Here is a 24,374-nt window from a genome sequence, read left to right as displayed (position 1 = left end):
GGCACCTCATGGATATTACTGCTTAGGTTGAGACTGAAGTCAGAATTTAGACTTTTAGAAACTGTGAATTGATTTAAGAAAAGCATTAAGTAAACAGTGATGTGGATTATAGGGAGATAAAGCAAAATATTCCTAAACATGGTTTGCTGATGGCTAAAGTTTTAGAACCAGTGACATATGTATTATTATGTCACGTGTAGGAGTAGAAGCTCAGAGAGGTGAAGTAACCTTCTCAAGATTACACAGCTGGGAAGTGGTTGTATTAGTCAGTATTGCTGCCACAATGCTGCATAACAAATAGTTCCCTCCAACAGACACAGTGTGGAGTAGTGGGAAAGAGTTCAGACTCTGAGCTCACAGGACTCTGTGGGAATCTAACCCCTGCCTTCGTTTACTAGTTGTGTGACCTTGGACAAGCTCCTTACCCTCTTTGAGCCTCATTTTCTTCATCTGAAAAATGTTACAGGATGGTTGTGAGGATTTAATTAGATAATTTATGTAAAGCCTCTGTGGCAGTATCTGACACATAAATAAGCATTCAATAAATAGTTGTGATGCTGATGCTGAGGATGACAACAGTAACCGTGGTGATGACAATGGTGGTAATGAAGACTCACTGAAGTATCACTGCTGATGATGATAATATGATGGTGACAATGATGGCAATATTGACAGTGATGATGATGGGAGTGTTGATGAAAAGAATTGTGAAGATGAGGATATTGATCTTCATGATGGAAGTAGTGGTGGTGATGGTGATGATGGTGATGATGATGATGATGATGATGATGATGATGATGATAGTGATGGTGGTGGTGGTGGTGATGATAATGATGGTGGTGTTAATGATGCGGTGATGGTGATGATGGTGGTGATGGTGAATGATGGTGGTAATGATGATGGTTGTGGTGGTGGATGCCACGACCTTCGCAATGGGGTTCAGGATCTGAAGGAGGGGCCGACACACAAATGAAAATGCTATACAAGAAATATGAATTTAGAAGGCATTGAGGGCCTGGGGGAGCCTCTTTCTTGAAGAGACATACCGACTTCTGGCCTGGTCTGCTACTTACTTAAATACACATTTGCCCTTTAGTAATGCATACAGGCATATCAAAGGTAAAGTTTGGTAAACAGTAAAAGGATTATCAGATTAGGGAATTGCCTTGAGCCACCACTATCTCAACACAGCCCTGCTAACGCCCAAGGTCCATTGGCCTTCCGAGTTCCTTTGTGCATTCCTGTGGCAGTATTGGCAAGTGGAGGCTTCCTGCAGGTGATGATAATGCTGATAATGATGGTGATATTGATTATGATGGTGATGATGATGGTGATGGTGGTGATGATGATCATGGTGATGGTGATGGTGATTGTTATGGTGGTGGTAGTGATGATGATGGTGATGGTGGTGATGATGGTTATGGTAGTGGTGATGCTGATAATGATGGTGATATTGATTATGGTGATAATGTTGATGTGATGATGGTGATGGTGGTGATAATGATGATGTGATGATGGTAGTGATGATGTGATGGTGGTGACGATGATGATGGTGATGGTGGTGGTGGTGATGATGATGATGGTGATATTGATTATGGTGATAATGTTGATGTGATGATGGTGATGGTGGTGACAATGATGGTGGTGGTGGTGGTGGTGATGATGATGGTGATGGTGGTGATGGTGGTTATGTTAGTGGTGATGATGCTGATAATGATGGTGATATTGATTATGGTGATAATGATGATGTGATGATGGTAGTGATGATGTGATGGTGGTGACGATGATGATGGTGATGGTGGTGGTGATGATGATGATGGTGATGGTGGTGATGATGGTTATGGTAGTGGTGATGCTGCTGCTGACAATGATGGTGATATTGATTATGGTGATAATGTTGATAATGTGATGATGGTAGTGATGATGGTGATGGTGGTGACGATGATGATGATGGTGGTGGTGGTGGTGGTGATAATGCTGAAGAGGCCACCATTGGAACAAGTTGGGTCCTAAGCATCTTAGAATGTGACACATGTTTCTGTCCTAGTTGACCATGTGGTCCCTGAACCTGGGTCCAGCCTGCTGACCGCCTTCGAGAAGTGGCACGAAGCAGCTGACACCAAATCCTGCTGCGACTACTCCCTCCACGTGGACATCACAGGCTGGTCCGATGGCGTTCGGGAGGAGCTGGAGGTGCTGGTGCAGGACAAAGGTCCGTTCACGCCCTGGGGGTGGGGGATGCAGTTCTGGAATCCCTGGCTCCACGGTGGATCTGATTGAATGGAGTTAAAATCCCTTTATCTGCGTGCCACGAGCCCACCTTTGAGCTGTGTACTGTGACAAACTGGAGAAACAGGGCCCTCTTTAAGGAGCTGTCTTCCCTCAGGCCCTGGAGGGACCCCTGTTCATAGAACTCCCGGTTGCATTCGCCTGGCACACAGCCCTCACTGACCTGGCCTGGCTCTTCTTTCTCCACCATAAACTCATCTGGGCACTGTTGTCCTGGATGCCATCGCCTAAATCCTCTACCCGCTGGGGCTTGGCTCACGCTGCTCCCACCAGAATGCCCTTCTACCCTGCTCCCCAGCTCAGCTCTCACCTCTCCAGTTTCCCGTCAGGACGGCTTCACCTCCTGCATATCCAGAGCAGGTTACGTGGGCTTCTTTGAGGCACCGTTTCCATTGTTCTTGGATGGCAGGACTCTGGTTGTCCGCCTGGCTCCTCCACTGAGCCCTGAGCTCTGTGAGGGAGGGGTCGAGTCTTCACATCTCGGCACCCCACTCCACTCCCCTCTGGGCTCCGCCAGGTGGCTCTGCACAGTGTAGATGCTGACAGTGTGCATCCATCGCCTGGAGGGGAATCGAACAGAAGACACGTGGAAGCCAAGAGCAAGAGAACAGGGGTGCACCAGGGCACGAGTCTGGAGAGGGGTGTTCTGGGGCCGCCTGAGGAGGCAGCCTGACATGAATGCGATTCTTCAGGAAGAGCTAGCGGGTGTTTTCAGTTTTTTGGTTTTTTTTTTTAAGTCAACCTTTTTTTAAAAAAATGTTTTTATTGATTTTTAGAGAGAGAGGAAGGGAGAGAGAGAGACAGAAACATCGATGAGAGAGGAACAGCATCATCGATCCACTGCCTCACACACGGCCCCCCCATCCCCACTGGGGGTCGAGCCCACAAACTGGGCATGTGCCCTGACTGGGAATCGAACCCTGACCTCTTAGTTCCTGGGTCAACGTTCAACCACTGAGCCACACCGGCGGGGCTGTTTTCAGCTTTTAGGTAGATATGCTATGTGCTCTCATTATGAAAGTACCATTGCCACGCACAGAAAAGTCAGAGAATGAAGAGACGGCAACATCTTCTTTCCTTTTGTCCTCTTCCCCATTGCCACTTGCCATTCACGGTAACGAGTGTTACCCTCCGTCCCCGTCTGTGGAGACGAGGTTCTCCTTACGTGGTTATGTGACAGCAGTCACTCGGAATCTTTCTATTTCACATTTGACGAGTAATCGTTACTCTTCATTAGTGACTTCTTTAATGGCTCGTGATGCACAGGGTCCCGGTTCATCTGCGTAGCTGTTCCGTTTTTACTGGGCACCTGGGTTTTCTGTTTGCTTCACTCTAAGCCAGCGGTTCTCAACCTGTGGGTCGCGACCCCTTTGGCGGTCGAACGACCCTTTCACAGGGGTCGCCTAAGACCATCCTGCGTATCAGATATTTACATGACGATTCATCACAGTAGCAACATGACAGTTAATGAAGTAGCAACAAAAATAATTCTATGGTTGGGTCACCACATGAGGAACTGTATTTAAAGGGCCAGAAGGTTGAGAACCACTCCATGACATGGAGAACATCTTCCTATGTGAACATTAGCTTGGATTTCTACTTGTTTCCTTCGATTTCCAGAAGTGAAATTAAGAGGTCAAGGTTTTTCGTTTTTTTAATATATATATATATATATATATATATATATATATATATATATGTTATTGATTTCAGAGAGGAAGGGAGAGGGAGAGAAGATAGAAACATTAATGATGAGAGAGAACCATTGATTGGCTGACTCCTGCATGCCTCTTACTGGGGATGGAGCCTGCAACCCGGGCATGTGCCCTTGACCAGAATCAAACCTGGGTCCCTCCAGTCCGACGCTCTGTCCACTGAGCCACACCAGCTAGGGCTGAGGTCATGGTTTTAACCTCGTTCAGGGTCAGGAAACTTAGTGCCAAATCGCTTTTCTGAAAGGTACGCCCACTGGCACGCTCACTCCCTGCGTGTTTGCGCCCTGGGGCGTGGCTGTTTCTGGGGCCCGCTTGCGGATCTGAGGGGAGGGTCCGTCTCCCCTTGTGCGTGCCGTTCGCTAATGGCTGATGTTAACGCTTTGTGCATGTGCTGCCCTGTGTGCGTGTCCGATGGTACTTTAGCCCCCTGTCAGGCAGGGCGTCTGTGTGTCTGATTCTCTGTATCAGGAAGGCACCGCCCTCCAGCGCAGTCCCGGAGCCACACTGGCTTTGTCCACAGTCATGGTCCCGGGAAGGTTGCAGTTTTGCACAGGAGCCCTGCTTCTCTGCAGTTTCACCTCCCAGGGTCTCAGCTCTGTGCGGTCAGGCAGGGCCCACAAATATTAACTGGAAATTACAGAAATGAGTAGTTCCTGAGTTAACTGTGCTCTTCCGAGCAGCGAGGTGAAGTCCCCTCCATCCGCCCAGACTCGGATCTCCCCCCCCCCCCCGCCCCCCTCTCCTGCTGCGGTGAGAGCCGTGTCCCTGCCCTCAGCAGCCCCGCCCCTGTCTGTGCCTCCAGGTTAGCTCACCTTCCACAGGCCCGCTCCCAGGGAGCACATGCCCCGGCCAGCCATCCTGGAACCATTCCTGCCACCGCCCCAAGCACATTTCAGCGTAAGAAACACCCGGACCTGTAGGGAATTCTTATAAGAGTTTATCTGAGATCTTGCTCCCTGGCATGTCGTCCATTTGGCTCACATAAGCTCATAAAGAATGCGCCGTAGGTTTGGACGCCTCTTACATCGGCAGGTTAGGGTGGCAGATGTTCTGGTCTGTGTATTTTCCCACAACGGGTAAAAGCGAGCGGCTGCTGCTTGCTCACAGCTGTGGACGGGCGCTGGCTGGGGCGCAGCGGAGCACGCCCCCTTGTGAATTCCGCGGCGCCTCCCGTCTGGGCCGCGCCCACCCCACGCTGTGAACCCCGACCTGCAGGAAAGACACCTCCGTGTTTCTCACCTGCGTCCCTCTCTCTCTTCAACAGGCGTCAATTCCTTCCAGGTCTACATGGCCTATAAGGACCGCTACCAGATGTCCGACAGCCAGGTAGGCCCGCCACCCCGTCTCTCTGCAGCCCCGGATGCAGAGGGAGTCCAGCGGACTCGGGGTCCGGGGCCTCGAAAGTGCTCACGCCTCCCGGTGCCCCCTGCCATCTGCCCCTGAACGCACACGGGGAGGTGGGGGTTGCCTTGCACACGCGGAGAACAAAGCTGGGATTCGAGAGCCCTGGAGGGGGGGACGGCGGCATTGGTCCTCGCTGTGCGAACGAAGGTCGAAGGTCGTTGCAGCTCCCGCGTGGGCGGGCGGGAGGAGGACCTGGCAGCGGGAAGGCCAGGGGATGCGGGAGTTGTGTACCATCTGAGTGTCACAGTTCTGGGAGAGCACGCCCCCTGCCTGTGAGGTCTATAAATGACACGGGTTGCAGCTTTGCAAAGAGGCACAGGCCTCCGAGGTGTGAGGTGACTACAGGGCTTAGCAGGGTAGTTACGGGTTCAGTAAAACTACACACTGGCTTCTCAAGCGCTGGGATGGAGAACTCCAAGCAGAAGGCACGGAGACGGAGGGTGCAGTCCCTGCTGGGACGTGGACCAGCTCCACCCGCCCAGCCTCTCAGGGTCAAGGGCAGACCCTGCCGGAGGCTCACCTGTTGAGCGAGACATCCCATGATCTTGACGGAGCGGCCGTGAGGCCCCTGCCGGGGCCAGAGCTGGTGGCACCGCTGCTAATCTTACCCCACTGACCCCTGTGTGTCCCCCCTCAGCTCTATGAAGCCTTCACCTTCCTCAAGGGGCTGGGAGCTGTGAGCCTGGTCCACGCGGAGAACGGAGACTTGATAGCTCAGGTGAGCGGTGTGCGTCCCCACCCCTCCTCCTCAGTCACTTCTGCTGTAAAGGCCTGACAAAGGCGGTGCGGGCATTGAGCAGGGAGGTGACAGGGCAACGCGACCAGGCCAAGGACTGGGCGGCGGATGAGACACTCCAGACCTGAGGCACGCGCCCGCCATCTGCAGCGGGCAGTGGGGGTGACCACTGTCCTGCGGTCCCGGGAGGGCCCGGTCCTTTGCCTGCTCCACAGGGACCGGGGGTGGCACAGGGCGTGGAGGCCAGGAGGCCGCTCAGTTCTGCCGGGTTTGAACTGGCAACAGTGGAGCCGCACGGTGTGCGCTCTCGGCTGCTTTGGCTCAGTGCCGAGTCTGAGACTCAGTCCCTGGCTCCGCGCAGCAGCAGCCTCTTTGCCATCCCGCGTGGAATCCGCTGCGGGAGTTTGTCACCACCATCCTCCAGGGGGTGGGAATTTGGATAGTTTCCGATTTGGGGCTGTTGTGCTTGAAGCTCCCATGAGTCTGGGTCAGGCTTCCGAGAAACCTGGGCTCCCATACCCGCAGCACAGCCCGGGGCGGGGCTGCAGGCGGCCGCGCTCTTCAGCATCAGGCGTCCACTCCGCCCGCAGCGGGAGAGACCGGTGGGAGCTGGGTCCTCCGCCTCGCAGCGGGACGTCTCAGCTGCCCTCGCGCTCCCCGCCCCGCGCACCTGCCACCTTTACATCCGCTCTGCAGCCCCACCACGCTGTCTGTGGTCTTCTGGGCATTCTCTCGGCTTTTGTGGACTTTCCCTGCCGCTTGACGGGGCTTCAGGGGAAGCAAAAGTAATGCAAGCGCCAGCCCCCGATCTTCATCTCGACCCCCCACTCCAGTCCCCAGTGACCGGTGCATTCCCCCATCGTCACTTTTGTCCCCCTCCTTCCCCCTCCTCCCTCCCTCCTTCCTTTACTCCTCCCTCCCTCCCCCTCCCTCTCCTCCCTCCCTCCCCCTCCCTCTCCTCCCTCCCTCCCCCTCCCTCTCCTCCCTCCCTCCCCCTCCCTCTCCTCCCTCCCTCCCCCTCCCTCTCCTCCCTCCCTCCCCCTCCCTCTCCTCCCTCCCTCCTTCCTTTACTCCCTCCCTCCCCCTCCCTCTCCTCCCTCCCTCCTTCCTTTACTCCCTCCCTCCCTCCCCCTCCCTCTCCTCCCTCCCTGCTCCCCTGCCTCCCTCCCTCCCTCCCTGCTCCCCTCCCTCCCTCCCTCCCTCCCTCCCCCTCCCTCTCCTTCCTCCCTCCTTCCTTTACTCCCTCCCTCCCTCCCCCGCCCTCTCCTTCCTCCCTCCTTCCTTTACTCCTCCCTCCCTCCCCTGCCTCCCTCCCTCCCTCCCCCTCCCTCTCCTCCCTCCCTCCTCCCCTGCCTCCCTCCCTCCCTCAGAAAGAGTAACTGACATTTAAACAGTGCTGCACAGGGCCGTGTCCACACCTACAATCTCTTTGTCAACAGTTTACAAAAGTGCCCTGTCAGCATCGCCTTCAGTAGCCCAAGTGATTCGGTTGTGTACTTAGGTCCGCCCCCCCCTGCCACATCCTGAAATCGTTTCCAGTGCCTGGCCCTCTCAGGAGCCCAAGCGCACAGCCGTAGATGCGGTGGAGGTGGTGATTTTTAGGGTGACACGGCCCAGGGCTCCCCGGAAGGATGGTGGTACGGGAACTGCGTGCGGGAGTGAAAAGCAGCAGAGCAGCTGACGTCGGGGAAAGTAAAAATAAATGGTTTCTGAGAAATGAACGTGTTCCTGGGGCGAGAAAGTGCAGAGCAAACGGGTTTGAATCTGGGCCATGGGCTCAGGGCCACTTCAAGGTTGTAGGAGGGTTTCCTGCCGGGAAGATGGCAGGTGCTGGGAAGATGGCAGGTGCCGGGCTGAGGCAACGCCGAGATCATGAGAGCTGGCTCCCAGGTGAGGAGCCTGATGGCCGGGCACCGCCTGGCCCTGGCCCTGCGGCCTCACTCAGACGGGCACTCGGGGCGGCAGGCGCTCTGTCCCCAGAGAGAGGAAGGGAAGACAGGCTTGTCCAGTCACAGGATGGGTCCGGGAGCCGGGCGCCGGGCTTCCAGCTCAGCGGCTTTGATTTCCATATCCAAGCAGCACCTGTCTCCCCGGGTGAGCGCCTGCAGCAGGCCCAGGACTGGGAGGGCGGGGCTGGCCCCTGCCAGGCACAGAGGCAGGTGGGGCTGCAGGGATGGGCTGCAGAGGGAAGGTGGCAGGTGTCTGGAAGGAGAGGGAGCGCTGGATGGGCCCAGCCCCAGCTCGGCCCTGCACCCCTGTCCTCAGCTGTTCTCGGTCTGAGGGTGGGGGTTGCGGACTGGCCTCCCCAGCTCAGATGCTCGGTGACGCCGACTCACTGTGCTTGTCCTGCAGGAACAAAAGCGGATCTTGGAGATGGGCATCACCGGGCCCGAGGGCCACGTGCTGAGCAGACCCGAGGAGGTAAAGGCGCCTTGCACTGGGCATGACTCTGACGCCGCTGAGCTTACCCCATACCCTTCCAGCTGGAACGGCCCAGCCAGCCCCCGCCCCCTGCCATGCCCCCTGCACCCCTGCACGAGCACCTGGCACGCCTGGCCCTCAGGGGTCTGCCCTCTGATCGGGAGCCCTGGGGCTACAGGCCAACCAAGGAGCAGGGAGAGATGCTGCCCCAGAGCCCAGGGAGCCAGACGCTCACACCAGGCCCCGCGGGCAGCCCAGTGTCCAGTCCCTGGTGCAGGACCTGGCATATCTGATGACAGGGAAGTGCAGCCACATGTTCCAGGCCTCGTGCTTATGACGTGGTTCCCACTGTGTTCCCAAGACTCAGAAAGGATGAGTTCCCTGGAGTGGCAGAGTGTGTGCACGTGTGTGTGTGCGTGTGCTTATGTGTGCATGGGTGTACATGTGTGAGCACGTGTATGCATGTGCACATGAGCATGTGCGCACGCGTGTGAGAATGCAGTGGGGGCACATATGTGTGCATGTGTGTGCGCATAGGAGCAGGCACATGTGCGGGTGCTTATGTGTGCATGGGTGTACATGTGTGAGCACGTGTATGCATGTGCACATGAGCATGTGTGCACGCGTGTGAGAACACAGGGGGAACATAGGTGTGTGTGTGTGTATGTGTGCGCATGAGCATGTGTGCATACGTGTGAGAACACAATGTGGGTGTGGGTGGGTGCATATGTGTGCGTGTGAGCACGTGTAGCACGTGTGTGTGCATATGAGCATGTGTGAGAGCACAGTGTGCGTGTGTGCGTGTGTGTATGTGTGGGGACAGAGGAAGGCAAGCAGGGCGCCCTGGAAGCCTTCGAGCTGCGTATGTTCCCTGTGTCCTCATCACTTCATACCCGTCCTCCCAGATTCCTGCTCTGGGCCTGGCCCGGGCCAGACCCCTGGGGCCACAGCACAGTAGACAGGCTCCTGCCCCGGAACCCTGCCCCTGCCCAGGCCCGCCAGCTGTTTGCTCCTGGGCCCTGGCGAGGTTGGACAGACCCGCAGACTCTGTTCACACACTTTCATATCACGTGGTCGCCGCCAGGGCTGCGTGCCAGCCACGGGCAGCAGCACCCCGTTTGGGGCATCACAGACTGGAAACTAAAAACAGAACTATAGGAAACATAGCTGCACCTTTTGTTCAAGAAGCCCTGGGCTCAGGGGCAGAGACCAGAGCCACTGCAGGCAGTCACCTGGCAAGGGAGGGGAGGGGAGGGGAGGGGAGGGGAGGGGAGGGGAGGGAGGCAGGGAGGCGTGGTGGACGCCGGGGGTCACTGCGTCAGGCGTTTTATAAACGACGGACCATTTTATGGCCTTTTGATGCCCTGCTCTGCCCAGCGTATCCCCTCCCAGCAGAACATGCAGCGTAGAAAGGTAATCCTGCCTTCCAGCCCTCCACCCAAATGCATTTTGATTAATGTTCTCTCTCTCTCTTTTTTTTAATCCTCACCTGAGGATATGCTTTTCATTGATTCTGGAGAGAGTGGAAGGGACAGGGAGAGAGAGAGGGAGAGAGAGATACATCTGTTGCCTCCCTTACACACTCGGATGGGTTTTAAGCCTACAACCTGGGCATGTGCCCTGACGGGAATCAAACCCGAGGCCCATTGCACACGGATGGCCCTCCGACCCTCGGAGCCGCAGGCCAGGGCTCTTTCCTTTCTACGTCTGCACTGTGTCCTCCTTGGAGGCGGTAGGTTTCCCCGGCCACACTCGAGGAAGGTCGGAGGACTGATTCAGGGAGAGCCGGGGAACTCTCGGAGGGGGTGGCTGCCCTCGCCCCTCCCTCCTGTGACCTCGGATTTGCTGTCGCCCAGCTGGAGGCCGAGGCCGTGTTCCGGGCCATCACCATCGCCGGCCAGATCAACTGCCCCGTGTACATCACCAAGGTGATGAGCAAGAGTGCGGCCGACATCATCGCCCTGGCCAGGAAGAGAGGTGCGCCCGTGCTGGCCTCCGCGGCGGCTCTGACCAAGGCAGGGGTGGCCGGCAGGTTCAAGGTCACTGACTCTGCCCGGCCAGGAGCCTGGGCCCCCCGGGCCCCCGCACACTGGGAGAGGGAGATGGGATGGCGGCAGGTCACATGCGAGGCGGGTTTTAGGCGATTCCTGGGTGCCGTGGGCCCTGTGTGACCCTGGGTGAGGGCGTCTGAGCCTCAGGGAGTCTGGGGGGATCCTCGGGGTGCTGTTGGGTTTGTCTCTCATGCGAAGACTGTCCCAGCCCCTCCCTGGAAGGTGGGGGGACCCCATGCTCTGAGCCCAGGTGCCCACAGCCATGACTCGGTGGTGACTCACCTTCTCGTGGCTGCTTTGCCCTGTGCGTCCTGTCCTCAGTCCCCAGCCAGTGTGTCTCGGCATTGCCTCCCGGGTGTGACCTTGACTCCTCCTCGAGCATCTGCTGCTGGCAGGTCCCTGACGGGGCCGCCAGTCAGGCTCGGCCTCAGAGGACCAGCCTGCGCCAGGAGAGGGCAGTCCTGCCCGAGCACTGAGCTCGGATGGCGGGCAGTGGGGGTCCAGCCGGGGCCGGCGCAGGGGAAGCCTTTGCGGGTTTATTTCTCCAGCCCGAGCTCCTCTATGTTTTTGCGACCATATCCGCACGGAGACCACCCGCTCTTAACCACACGCTTGCGTTTGCCCCCAGGCCCCCTCGTGTTCGGCGAGCCCATCGCTGCCAGCCTGGGCACCGACGGCACCCACTACTGGAGCAAGAACTGGGCCAAGGCGGCGGCCTTCGTCACGTCCCCACCCCTGAGCCCGGACCCCACCACGCCCGACTACCTGACCTCCCTGCTGGCCTGGTGAGGGCGGGGGCGTGGGGGCGGCAGGCGGAGGGGGGCCAGGCTGGTGACATGGAGGCCTCGGCACATGAGTGTTTCCGGCGCCCTCAGGGCCCAGCGTCTGCTTTACTCCCGGCCCTTCCATTGGCGTATCGGCCTGCTCCCACTCGTTCAGGGACTGTTTAAGCACCTCCTGTGTGCCCCGCACCCCACATTGTGGATATTGGGGAGCAGCCAGGATTAGGAAGGCGAGACCGGGTTCAAATCCTGCCTCAGCCACTGATTGCCGGTGTCACCTTGGGCACGTCGCATAGCCTGGATGTCTCTGCCTCGGTTTACGCGTTGGGAAGTGGGGAGAATGTGGAACCTCCGCAGAGCTGGGCAGGAGGCGGTGGGGGAAAGCTGGCGTTTCCGGTTCCGGTTCCCTACGCAGCCGCTGGGCTGAGCTGTGCGACGTGCACACAGTAGGAGCATAGCCACCCCCCCCCCCCCCCCCGTGCCGTTAGCCAGGCGCGGGGGCCACTCTGGCCGAGAGGAGGCGGGTGCTGAGCGTGTGCCAGGAGGCTTGCAGGGGCTTCCGGGAGGAGGTGGCAGCGGGCCTGACGCTGGGATGGGAGCAGCTTGCAGGATGGGTGAGGAGGAGATGGGGCTCCGGTCAGAAGGAAGCACGGGGGTTGAGGGTGTGTGCCCGCCATGGAGCTCTCTTTCCCCCGAAGATGTGCAGCCTGGGCTGGCACAGCCAGCAGCTTCCTGCTGCCCGCAGCACGACACCCGCGGCTCCACGTCCAAGTTCAAAATGCAGGCTCCTCCTTCCCCCAGAGCCGCCGCCCACAGCTTTGCCCGTGTCGGGCGGCAGGACACGGACCGAGGGCAGGACACGGGTCTCTTCCCACCCGTGGTGTGGCCGTCCGGGCTCACGCTGCCTGTCTCTCCCTCCCGACCGGCCTTCCCCCTCCCATACGCACCCCCCACTCCCCCGCCCCATGTGTCAGTCACTCCCAGCGGGCGCCCAGATATTTTAAAACCTGAGTCAGACCAAGCCCCTTCCCCCCTGGGGACCTGCAGTTCCCTCCTCTCAGAGTGAGAAGCACGAGTCCCCATGATGTCCCGGCCAGAACCCGACCCGGCCCTCACTCCCTGACTCACCCCGCCGCCAACCCCCTCTCGGCCCAGCTGTCCTGAGACCAGAGCGTTTTAGGGCAGCAGAGCCCGGCCCCTCTGGCCGATGAGGAAGAGGAGGCCGGCAGGGAGCCCTCCTTCCCCAGACCAGCCCGGAGCCCACACTAACCTAGGACCTTCTCCCGTGTCTGTGGCTCCTCCCGGTCTTCAACAAGACGCCCGCGGCCACAGGGCCTTGTCACGTCCCCCACGTGCCCGTGATGTGCTCCAGGCCCTCTCCCAGCAGCTCCCTGGGGTTGCAAGTTCAAGCACGTGTCGGGTGAAGCAGGGATCTTGCCCTTCAACCTGAACTCAGCTCTGAGCCCCACCCGCTTTCGTTCCTCCCAGCGGGGACCTGCAGGTCACGGGCAGCGGCCACTGTCCTTACAGCACCGCCCAGAAGGCGGTGGGCAAGGACAACTTCACCCTCATCCCCGAGGGCGTCAACGGCATCGAGGAGCGGATGACCGTCGTCTGGGACAAGGCGGTGGTAAGGCGGCCCCCCCTCCTGCCCCCAGGAACATCCTAGAAGCACCCTTCCTGGCCATCAAAAGCCAGCGTGCCGTGGTCCTCAGCTCGCCGTCCTCGATGACGTGGGGGCCGAGGCCGAGCGGAGGAAGTGGCCCCGGCCGGGGGCCCTCACATTGGCAGCTGTCCTTCCTCCTCAGGAATGACAAACGTGCTTGTTTTTTTAAAAGTATATTTTACGGATTTCAGAGAGGAAGGGAGAGGGAGAGAGTGATAGAAACATCGATGATGAGAGAGAATCATGGACCGGCTGCCTCCTGCACACCCCACATTGGGGATCGAGCCCGAAACCTGAGCATGTGCCCTGACCGGGAATCGAACCAGTGACCTCCTGGTTCATAGGTTGATGCTCAACCACAGAGCCATGCAGGCTGGCTGTCTTGTTTTGTTTGTAACCACATTTTAGCTCCTGTGAAGGTGGCTTCACTGACCTGAAACCAAAGGCTGTTATTTTGTGTTACCCCAGGCCCAGGGGTGGTGGGACGCCCTGAGGCTCGGACGCAGGCGCAGGTGCCTGTGGGCAGTCGGTTCATTTCCCTCCGCTGGCGCCCGGCCCTGGGGCCCTCAGCCAGGAGAGAACGTTCCAGGCTCCTTGCAGGGCCCCCGCCCCCGGGCTGGGTCTGTGCCGCCTGCCGTCTCCGGCCCTCTTATGGGACGGTCTTCTCATCCGTGGGTCTCGCCTCCCTTCAGGCCACAGGCAAAATGGACGAGAACCAGTTTGTGGCGGTCACCAGCACCAACGCGGCCAAGATCTTCAACCTGTACCCCAGGAAAGGGCGGATCGCCGTGGGCTCGGACGCCGACGTGGTCATCTGGGACCCCGACAGGGTGAAGACCATCACGGCCAAGAGCCACAAGTCGGTGAGTGGTTCCCCGGACACTCCTGGCCGGGCCAGCGAGTCGTGCTCCGCGGTCACGGAGGGGCCTCTGGGTAGAAATGACACGCGGGACTTCCGCCAGGGTGTGCTCTGCTTGTCTGCCTGACTCGGCCGCTCACATCCTCCTCCTGGGGGGACGGGGTCTGGGCAGCTGGGCTCGCACTGTTAGGGGCACGGCTGGCTGTTCCTTCCGGCCCCCCCACTCCACCCCCATCTCTGGCTCTCGCGCACAGAGGCCAGGACGGCGAGTGCAGGGTCCGAGATCTTCCTCCCGTTGTGGAGCTGGAGAGCGTTAGGTCTGGTTTAGACACCTCCTGCTCTGATGCGTGTCCACTGCTGACGGTCAGCAGCGGAGAGGCCTGGGCCTGGAGCCGCCTGTTTGCGCACAGCCCCGGGGGCCGCTCCCGGGTCCCAGGCCCCACGCCTGTGGCGGGCAGTTACCTCTGCGCTTCATGCCTTACATGTCCCTGACCTCTCCATGCATCCGGCAAACCTAAGGGCATTTATCTGGGAACCTGGTAGATAGAAGGGTGGGCAGAAACACAGAACTGGGGCCCAGAAGGAACAGCGAACGCTTCGTGTTCACTTGAGAACAGACCCGGTCTCACTGGTAATTAACCAGGTGCAAATCCTGACAGGCAGATGCTGTTTTCCTTTTTCTTTTTAAAATATTTTGTCCGGTTCACTTTAAGAAAATGTTTTTATTGACTTCACAGAGAGGAAGAGAGAGGGAGGGAGAGAGGGATGGCAACATCAGTGATGAGAGAGAATCATGGATCGGCTGCCTCCTGCACACCCCACACTGGGGATCGAGCCTGCAACCCGGGCATGTGCCCTGACCGGGAATCGAACCATGACCTCTGGTTCATAAGTTGATGCTCAGCCACTGCGCCACGCCGGCCGGGCAAGAAAGAATATTTTTGAAAAGACCCAGAAATGTCTGTTCTAGTCAGCGCAGCCACATGCCTAACCCCAGGGGCCCCTTCACGTCCATGATGCCTCAGACCACATTAGTTTGATCATAAAAAACCCCCCTCAACCCAAATGCCCAATAGCGAGGGGTTGGTCATGCAAATGGAGGAGCACACAGTGGAATATTACGCAGCCTTGAAAAAGGTGTCTCCAGAAGAACCAGGGAAGTGCCTGTTATCTGAGGGGGCGTGGAATCACTGTGGGCGACCACGGGGCCGTGCAGAAGCCGTGAGGCACAGCGTGGTTCTCGCCGGCAGGCCGTGGAGTACAACATCTTCGAGGGCATGGAGTGCCACGGCTCCCCGCTGGTGGTCATCAGCCAGGGCAAGATCGTCTTCGAGGACGGCACCATCAGCGTCAGCAAGGGCATGGGCCGCTTCATCCCCCGGAAGCCTTTCCCCGAGCACCTCTACCAGCGCGTCAGGATCAGGAGCAAGGTGCGTGCCCTGGTCCCCGTGTGCAGCGCCAGCGGGCGTCACAGCCGCGGGGCCTCCCTGAGCTCGTGTGTCAGTGGAGCTGCGGCACAGTCCTGCCTGCACCTCAGGCTGGAGTCACCACCGACCAGGTCCCAGGGCTTTGCCGACGGTAGAGGGGTGTGCACATGTGTGTGTGGAGTGAGCAGGCACCTTGTAGTGTGTGTGTGTGTGCACATGTCCCGAGGTGACCTCAGGCCACTCTCCCGCCCACCGGCCTCTGAACAGGAAGGTGTGGGTGCACCTTGCCCATCAGTCGCGCTCCCCCTCCCCCTCCCCGTTTAGGTCTCTGGATTGCAAGGGGTCCCCAGGGGCATGTACGACGGTCCCGTGTACGAGGTGCCAGCCACGCCCAAATATGCAACTCCCGCTCCTTCTGCCAAATCCTCGCCTTCCAAACACCAGCCTCCGCCCTTCAGGAACCTGCACCAGTCCAACTTCAGCCTGTCCGGTAAGGGCCGGGGCCGCGCTCCTGGGATCCGACACAAAATGGGGAGGGGACGTGGGGGCACCCAGCCCTCAGGGGCAGCGAGTGGCGCTGGTGACAGAAGTGACCGGCGGTCTCTTTCAGGTGCCCAGACAGATGACAACAACCCCAGGCGCACGGGCCACCGCATCGTGGCGCCCCCTGGTGGCCGCTGCAACATCACCAGCCTCGGTTGACCACAGAGGAGCGGATGCGCTGGAGTGGAGGATTCTGGGAAAATCATGTCCATTCCTTCCCCCGTCGGTGTGTTCCAAGACCGGTGTTTCATTTGGTCCTGACGGGGGACACATCGGATGATGCTCTTTCCTTTTGCTGACGTTTAGGAAGCCGTGGTACTAGTGTGGTCTGTTTGCTTGGAAATCCCTCGCCCCCAGGTGTGTGTCCAGCCGTCTGTACCGCCCCTCCCACCTCTGTCCCGGCTCACGGTCCCCGAGTGGTTCCCTTGCACCCTCGTAGCTGTTCTAGGGTAGTTGATGCATGTTGCTAAGTTACGTATGCAAGTCTGTGCGAGCGTCTGACGGCACACGAGGACCAACCGGACACAAGGTCCGGCCTCGGGCCCTCAGGGTCCCAACCTCCACGCGAAGGTGTTTACTCATCGCCCCCACCTCAGTGGGCACAAGAGGAGCCCACGCCCCCTGACCCCCGGGACCTGTGAGCTCTCGGAAGGCGGGGAGCTTTGAGCAACGTCTGCCATCCACGTCCCGTGTCCCGGCCTCCGTGGCGCGTGCCCCTGGCCCTGACGCCTTCGGTCAGCGTGTCTGTCCTCCCAGCCAGCTCTGGGCGTCGGGCCGCGCCGGACTCACCCTCAGAACGGGGCCCCTCGTCCCCATGCAGGGCCGACGACCGTGGGGGATGCTGCTTCCGGCTGCCCGTGTCCTCGTCCCTCTGAGGAGGCTGATGGGGCAGCCAGATTTTTAACGTTTTGTACAGAGTTTTCCTTTGTAATCACCCCCATTTTTACTTAATAACCGACTTATCGTGGCTCTTATTTCTGAATTCAAAGCTTGTGGAAAATAAAAGGAACGGCCCCTGGCCTGCCTGGGGTGTCGTCATTGACGCTTTCTCAGAGCTCCGTGCCCGAGCTGCCCGTGCAGTAGCTGGGGGTCAGGCGGGGGACCTGTGACACCCCCTCCCGCTCGGGCTAAGGAAGCGGCCCCGAGGAGTGAAACGGTTGTCCGTGCAAGAGGGTGAGGGTGAGGCCGCCAGCACGCGGCCCCTACCCTGACCTTGTCACCCAATCAGACGTCCCGGCTGGGAGCCCGCTGCCCGAAGGCCTCGGTGCGGGACCCACAGGACGAAAAGAGAAATGATTTCTCTGTGAACCAGGTTCTAAGTGCTGCTCCAAGGAGCTGTGTTCCAGACGCTGCAGAATAAGGGGGCGCTTTCTTTGGCCACAAGAGGGCGCTGTTGGCCGGCTTGGGGAATCCCAGTCTGTGGGGATGCTCTGAGGATGGTTGCTCTGAGGATGGTTAAACCCCGTCATTCCTGTGGGTCACTTCTTTAAGGAGCCACCCTCCTGCCTGAGAGAGTCTGGTTCGGGTTTTAAGAAATAAACACTCGGGTCATAAACAGTCCAGAATATCCCCGACATGGCACCCAGAGCCCAGAGCCCAGAGCCCTCCTTATTCCGGGGATTCGTGGCAGCACTGAGCTCTCCACCCGGTGGCCTCAGGTCACGGGGGTGCGCCCGGGGCATCTGGAAGTGTCTGCAACGTTTTTGGGTGTCACACGGGGGATGCTCCTGGCATCTGGTGGGGAGAGGCCAGACGCTGCCAAACACCCCGTAATGCCCAGGACGGCCCCCCAAGAATGGTCTCACCCAACACGACCATGTGCGGAGGTCGAAATTCAGGATTTGGCCGAGAAGAGCCGTTTCCTTTCTCGTGGGAAGACCTCTCCTGGTGGGTGGATGTGGGCCGGTCTGGAAGCCTCGGGCCTTCTCACCGTCCCCTGGGGAAGCGGTGTCCCCTGGGCGGACACTCCTCCTAGGGAGGGGTGCAGTCTGCACCTCTGTGTCGGGGTCCAGGGACCCTGAGACTCAGACCCTCGGTGACCAGGCCTTTGCTTCTGGCTGAGCCAGGGTGGGAGTGGGTCCAGGTGAGCTCCCCATGGCAGCTGGTGGCCACGGTTCCCGGGACAGAGAGTCCGGGATGGAGGGGAGGAGAAAGCCTCCTCCCATGAAACAGCAGCCACGCCCGGCCTCCCACAGAGCCTCCCAGGGAGAGAGGGCCAGGGCGCGAGGGAGAGCCTCACGCCGGGCAGCAGGACCCCGGGTGGGAGGCACAGAGCACGGAGGACGGAGCCACAGAGACACAACACCCGCAGGCAGCGTCCAACCCTGGGCATCTCATTGTCCGAGCAACAGGGTCTGAAGCACGCACTGTTTCAGGCACATGAGCATCCATCTCCACCCCCCACACCAGGCCTGTGAGCACGGGGAGCCCCCCAGGTGGGGGGTCCGTTCTCAGTCTCACAAGGCAGGGGCGGGGCAGGCACTCAGACCTCAGGTTCCGCCCCACGGACAGGCCTTAGACTACAAGTTGCTCCTTCTCTTCAGCAGCTTCCTGGGGTCCTCCCCGGCACCGGCGTCGCCCTCCTGCTGGCTGGGCCTTGGGCTGCGTGAAGCATGGAAGAGAGGCCGCGTCAGGGCTGATGTGCGTCTGGCCAGGCTGACGCACACAGTAGGTGGTCCACGAGCATCCGGGCACTAAGCCGGGGACCCTGTGTACCTGAGCGATCCTGAGGGGTGCTCCGCGGAGGCAGGCTCGTCGTTGCTGGGCCCCCCCAGGTCCCCTCGGTCCCGGAGCGCCGGCTTCTTCCGTTTGGTCCTTAGGGGCTTCTCTGTGAAGACACAGGACCCGGGTGGGGCTGTGACCTGGGCAGGGCTGTGACCCAGGTGTGGCTGTGACCCAGGTGTGGCTGTGACCCGGGCAGGGTGTGACCCGGGCGGGGTGTGACCCAGGTGTGGCTGTGACCTGGGCAGGGCTGTGACCCAGGTGTGGCTGTGACCTGGGCAGGGTGTGACCCGGGCGGGGTGTGACCCAGGTGTGGCTGTGACCTGGGCGGGGCTGTGACCTGGGCGGGGCTGTGACCCAGGTGTGGCTGTGACCTGGGCGCAGCTGTGACCTGGGCGGGGCTGTGACCCAGGTGTGGCTGTGACCCAGGTGTGTCTGTGACCCAGGCAGGGTGTGACCCGGGCAGGGCTGTGACCCAGGCACGTGCAGCCTCGGCCTCGCTCCCGCCAGCCTGATGTGAGTCTCTCGGGGGCAGGATGCATTCGGGACTCAGTGTCTCACACCCGCTTACCGGGTAAGGGAACGGGCTAGATGCCCTCCCGAGCCGCACAGCCCGCCGTGGCGGAGTCGGGATTTGAACTCGGGGCCACCAGGCTCCCTCTGTTTCTCCAGCCGCCGGCTGGTGGGAAGGCCCCGAAGCAGCAGGACCCCGGCACACAGCCCAGGACCCAGACGGTATTTTAAGAAGCCGTGTCTGTCCACATGCCTTCCCCACACTCTCCCGTCAGCGGGCTGCCACTGCCGGTGACCCTACTGACTTGTCTCCAGCAGGGGAGGAGTTAATCATCCCCATTTTACAGATGGGGAAACAGAGTCAGGGCTCGGACACAGCTGGTGAGCAGCAGGCCCTGGAAGGGGAATCACTGACCCATGGAGAGCAAGGGGGCCCCCGGGTGTCCTCACAGAGGCTGCTCATGTACAGATATGACACGAAGGCCCAGAGAGGGCACGTACGGTTCCCAAGGCCACACCGCCAGGTGTGGAGACATGGGACTGGACCCCCTTTTCCCAGCCTCGCCCACGCCTCACCTGGCAGGCCCCGCTTACTCGAAGACGGTTTGCTTTCAGCAAGGGGCACCCGGGCCAAGGCCGCCAGCTCGGCGATGAAGCTCTGCTCTGCTTCCTGAATGTAAGGCGAGAGGATCAGCAGGGCCTCCTCCCCACCCCTCCGCCAGGAGGGGCTGACTCGCTCCAGGGCAGCTGCCAGGCGGGCGTGCCCCGCGGGGAGGAGAATCCTCCCCGAAGCACCAGGGAGGCCAGGAGCAGGGCAGAGGCACCTGGGGGAGGGAGCTGACATGAGCCAGCTCCTGCCAGGTAGCCGTCCCTCCTCCCTCACACCAGCCACGCGCCCCCATTCTACAGGTGGGAACACTGACGTGAGGGGAGCTCGGGGAGGGCCACGGAGGCGGCAGCGGCTGGTCCAGGATCTCGCCCGCTTCTGCCTGACTCCAGTCTCTTTGTGACGCCAGCCCCGTGGTTTAACCACACAGACCTGGGCTCCACGACTTCCTGACTGTGCGACCCTGGCCGTGACTCAACCTCTGGGAGCCTCAGTTTCCCCATCTGTAGCTGGGATCCCATCAGGAACCTCCTCCTCGGCTGGAGGGCGACATCAGGTGGCACAGGTGGCTCAGCCGGGGACGCCACCACTCACCCTCCGTTACTGAGCGCCCTCTCCATCCTCATCGCTGCCACCGCCGTCACTGCCACTCTGGTGGCCTGTGCTCTGCCGGGCCCAACACGCTCACAACTGCCTCCAATATTTGACTTCCTTTAAAGCAGTGGCTCTCAACCTTCCTAACGCCGCGGCCCTTTAATACAGGTCCTCATGTGGTGGGGACCCCCAATCTCATTGTTACAAATTGAACATAATGAAAGCATAGTGATTCATCACAAAAACAATATGTAATTATATATGTGTTTTCCGACGGTCTTAGGCAACCCCTGTGAAAGGGTCGCTCGACCCCCAAAGCGGTCGAGACCCACAGGTTGAGAACCGCTGCTTTAAAGGCAGCCGATTCACTTTCTGGCCGCAGTTCACAATCACACGCCAATGAGGATTTTCTGTGCTGAGACGCCCACGTTCCAGCACAAGCGCTGAGCTTCCGGGATGTTCTAGGTCAAGGACAAGCTTCAGTCCCAGCAACACTGCCTAAAGGACCGATCAGCCCTGACAGGAGCTGCCCACGTGCTGGCCGACCCCGTCCAGGGAGACGCTCCCTGCCCAGGACCGGCCTGGTGAGCCGGTGCTGCAGCCTTGAGGGGCCCCAGGCTCACAGAGGCTCGGCGAGGCGGATGCGGCACCAGCGGTGAGAGTCAGCAGGGGCGGAGGCGTCCCCCCACCAAGACCCCATCGCTGACCTTCGATGGCAGGGCCAGTCTTTGCTGTGGCCACCCCGCTAAGCCCTGCCCGCACCGCCCAGGCCTGCTTCCAAACTTGTACCTGCAGCTGCGTCTCCAGCTGGGCTTCCAGGAGGTCCAGGCCCCGCGCCCTCCGCTGCCACGTGTCCAGGCGGGTGCGCTGGTGGGCCGTGAACTGGGCCAGGAACCGTTTCTGCTGCACCCGCATCCTGGCAGAGGGAACGGCCGTCAGCGCTGCCCGGGCGCCAGGAGCATCAGGCCCAGCGCCAACCCCCGCGGACCGCTGCGTCCTGCAGGCCCGTGACCCACGGCAGCAAGAGAAGAATGGCCGCGATCTGCGGCCACACGAGGGCCCCTCGCCCACAGGCTGGCTCACCAGGACAGCGATTCACTCTGGGGGTTACAGAATCTGTGGGCACATTTGTACTGAGTGGCTTGGTGACATCAGCCGGACAGAGATCAGAAAAGTTGGGGACAGGAGAAGCCCAGAAGGGCAGGGTGTCCCTGGGGTCCTGCAGCGGCAGAGTGGCTTGGCAGCAGGTGCCGTCTTAGTGTGAGAAAATGATCTTAGCCCGGGTGGGGGCGCGCTCCTTGTTAACACTGCAGGATCGCCCTGGCCCCGCCCCCAGGAACAGGAAGCCCCTTTCCCAGGAAGCCGAGTCCCTCTGAGTGGAGGACAGAGCTGGCCGAAAGCAGGTCCCCGACCCGAGAAGTCGCCCCCCACCCCCCGCCCTTTCAGGCACTGAGACCTCCCCTGGCTGTGTGAACTCCCTCCCTTCCTTGGCCCACGGTCCTCTGGCCTCTGCAAACCCATCACCTGCTTCCAGGCTTACTCTCTGCCCCCTTCTCTGTCCTTTGTGTCTGATTTGCTGAATTTCTAGACTTAAAGGCAGAAGCCGCCTTCTGCATCGCAGGCAGCAGCCCAGGAAGTGCCCCGAGGCACAAAACGCCACCTGGCTTTTGCTTCATGCTCTTTTCTTTTTTGCCTGGCAAACTCCTATTCATCCTACAAGACCCTGTCATCCGTTCACCCATCCTGCATGGACCCACCCATCCACTCCTTTGTTCCTTCATAAAAGCATCTCGGGGCTGCCAGGTTCTGTGCTGGGTTTTGAAGATGCAGAGTGAGTGAGACTCACAGCCCCTGCCTTCCCGGAGCCCCCCCTTAAGCTGGGGGGCGAGGGATCGCTATGGGACACCTGGCTGTGCTACCCAGAGGTCAGTGCTCCGGCCCCAGTTGCCCTGGAAACCCTCCTTATCACAGGTGGTGCTGGCTGTGCTCCCGTGGGGGTCGGCCACACAGTGTCCCCACAGGCGTCCACGCCACAATCCCTGGGACCCGTGAAGTGGTTACGCCACGTGGGGGCTGGTGGTCCTGATGAGGGCATGGCTGTGGGATTCAGAGAGGACCTGGGTTACAGGTGCCTCAATCAGCGGGGCCCTTAAAGCAGAGATCTCTCCAGCTGGAGCCAGAGACCAGGGGGAAGAAGGCAGGGAGTCCCAGGTATGGCCGGGACCTGCTGCCCCGGATGTGGGGGCCACGTGCAGGGAGCAGAGAGAGGCCGCTAGGTGGTCAGGGGACCCCCACTCACAGCCACAAGGAAACAGGACCTCGTCCTCCAAGGCAGGGCCGCTGCCTGGAGCGCCGCCCGGAGCCCGCCATCAGGGCCCGGCCCGCCCTCACCTGATGTGGCCACATGGGTCTCGGGAAGTAGCAGCAGCGCCCAGGTGCCTGACCGCGGAACCGTGAGTCATCGGCTACCTGCGGGGTCTGTGCGGGCCCCTGGGAGGCAGCAACCGAGATCCCGGCTGCCTGGCTTCCTGCTCCCTCACTGCGCTTCCTGGGGTCACCGCCCATAAACCCACCTCCCAATCCTCAAGCCCCGGCCGGCTTCTGGAGGACCCCAAGGTATGAGGGAGAAGGGGGGGTGCTGTGTCAGGGCTGTGGGCGCCACTTAGAACTAGGAACGCAGCCAGGGCCACACTGACGGCGCGTGCCCTGTGCCAGGCCCTGGCCGGGCCCCCGTGGACAGGAGATGCCTGCAGGCCACGGGGAGAAGCAGGACGTGCGGGCAGAGCGTGCCTGAAGTGGGGCCTCACCTCTGGTGGACGCCTTGGGGCGCTTCATGAGTTCCACCCGCCTCCTTGCCCTCCGGAGGGTCGCCGAGTCCCTGCTTTTTCCGCAGCTTGTAACTGTCCCTTCTCTCCCCTAGAACGGTAACACACAGCGATCACGGACGCGTTGGAGGGATTGACTCTGTGCCGGGTCGGGGCGGGTGCTGGTGGAGCACCAGTGACACGCCCCCCCCCACCCGCCTTTACCCCCTGGGAGGGCTTGGGGGATGGATGCCCTGGCTTCCGTCACATAAGGCAGCCCCGCGGGAAAGCAACCACGCTCTCCCTCCGACCTCTCAGGCCTGAGTCCCTGTACCAGGCGGAAGGGGAGGCAGAAGAATGATTTCACACCGAGAGGCCACCACACGGCCACAACCCACCCCAGAAAGGAGAAGCGGCTCGACATGCAGAGCTGTGGGCATGCAGACAGCGTTCCCCTCCGGGCGTGGGTGCTGAGGTGGCTGCTTTCCAAGGATCTGGGGAGTCTGGCCTCCGAGTTTGAGGTGCACGGGACTGCGTGTCCACATAGACGCACACTGACTCAGCTGCCATGTCTAACTAGCTGCCATGTCTAACTAGCTGTTGCACCTAACTAGCTGCGCCTAACTAGCTGCCATGTCTAACTAATTAGCTGTCATGCCTAACTAGTTGCACCTAACTAGCGGCCCCTAACTAGCTGCCATGCCCAGCTAGCTGCTTCACTTCCCTAGTTGTTAGTTTAGCTGCCACACTTAACTAGCTACCACACTTAACTAGCCACCGTACCTGCCTCGCTGTGGGTTGTCCAATAGGCCACCTTCCTGGCTGGACCTGAGCTTCTAGGCCAGTGGTCGGCAAACTCATTAGTCAACGGAGCCAAATATCAACAGTGCGATTGACATTTCTTTTGAGAGCCAAATTTTTTAAACTTAAGCTATAGAGGCAGGTGCATTGTTATTAACTTAATTAGGGTACTCCTAAGGCTTAGGAAGAGCCACACTCAAGGGGCCAAAGAGCCGCATGTGGCTCTCAAGCCGCAGTTTGCCGCCCACGGCTCTAGCCCTTGAAGGGAGGTTTAACTGGGTGACCTGCAGGGCTATGGCACTCGGCGAGTTTTAAATAGAAAGGGATTTGCGGAATGAGGAAACGGTGACGTTAACGTGGTCGTGAAGCTCAGTGGCGCTGCTTCCATTCGCCGACAGGGCGATCCCCACACTAGGGCTGGGCGTCAGGGAAGCGGGAAGT

The 24,374-nt window shown here is 60.0% G+C and overlaps 2 protein-coding genes across 3 annotated transcripts in view; one reads left to right on the top strand and one right to left on the bottom strand.

The window, feature by feature from the left end:
- Positions 1-16,911, top strand: part of CRMP1 (collapsin response mediator protein 1) — a 37,225-nt gene extending 20,314 nt beyond the window's left edge. For both annotated transcript variants that reach the window (XM_081104827.1, XM_081104828.1), the window contains exons 4-14: positions 2,048-2,212; positions 5,269-5,330; positions 6,046-6,126; positions 8,497-8,565; positions 10,422-10,542; positions 11,245-11,401; positions 12,887-13,028; positions 13,757-13,927; positions 15,174-15,353; positions 15,675-15,840; positions 15,961-16,911. In XM_081104827.1, coding sequence (XP_080960953.1) covers positions 2,048-2,212; positions 5,269-5,330; positions 6,046-6,126; positions 8,497-8,565; positions 10,422-10,542; positions 11,245-11,401; positions 12,887-13,028; positions 13,757-13,927; positions 15,174-15,353; positions 15,675-15,840; positions 15,961-16,052 — 1,406 coding nt within the window. In that variant the 3' untranslated portion in view covers positions 16,053-16,911. The remainder of the gene's footprint in view (positions 1-2,047; positions 2,213-5,268; positions 5,331-6,045; positions 6,127-8,496; positions 8,566-10,421; positions 10,543-11,244; positions 11,402-12,886; positions 13,029-13,756; positions 13,928-15,173; positions 15,354-15,674; positions 15,841-15,960) is intronic.
- A 20-nt stretch (positions 16,912-16,931) lies between these two features.
- The window catches only part of EVC (EvC ciliary complex subunit 1), a gene marked incomplete at its 5' end in the record, with an annotated part of 45,465 nt that continues 38,022 nt past the window's right edge, over positions 16,932-24,374 (bottom strand). The window contains 5 exons of the mRNA XM_081104816.1: positions 16,932-18,494; positions 18,609-18,720; positions 19,704-19,797; positions 21,118-21,244; positions 23,136-23,244. Coding sequence (XP_080960942.1) covers positions 18,413-18,494; positions 18,609-18,720; positions 19,704-19,797; positions 21,118-21,244; positions 23,136-23,244 — 524 coding nt within the window. The 3' untranslated portion in view covers positions 16,932-18,412. The remainder of the gene's footprint in view (positions 18,495-18,608; positions 18,721-19,703; positions 19,798-21,117; positions 21,245-23,135; positions 23,245-24,374) is intronic.

This window comes from Myotis nattereri (genome assembly GCF_964212035.1).
Source record: "Myotis nattereri genome assembly, chromosome: 1".
Lineage (NCBI taxonomy): Eukaryota > Metazoa > Chordata > Mammalia > Chiroptera > Vespertilionidae > Myotis > Myotis nattereri.
Note: the sequence above shows the minus strand (reverse complement) of the source record. Positions and strands in the feature narration are given on the sequence as shown.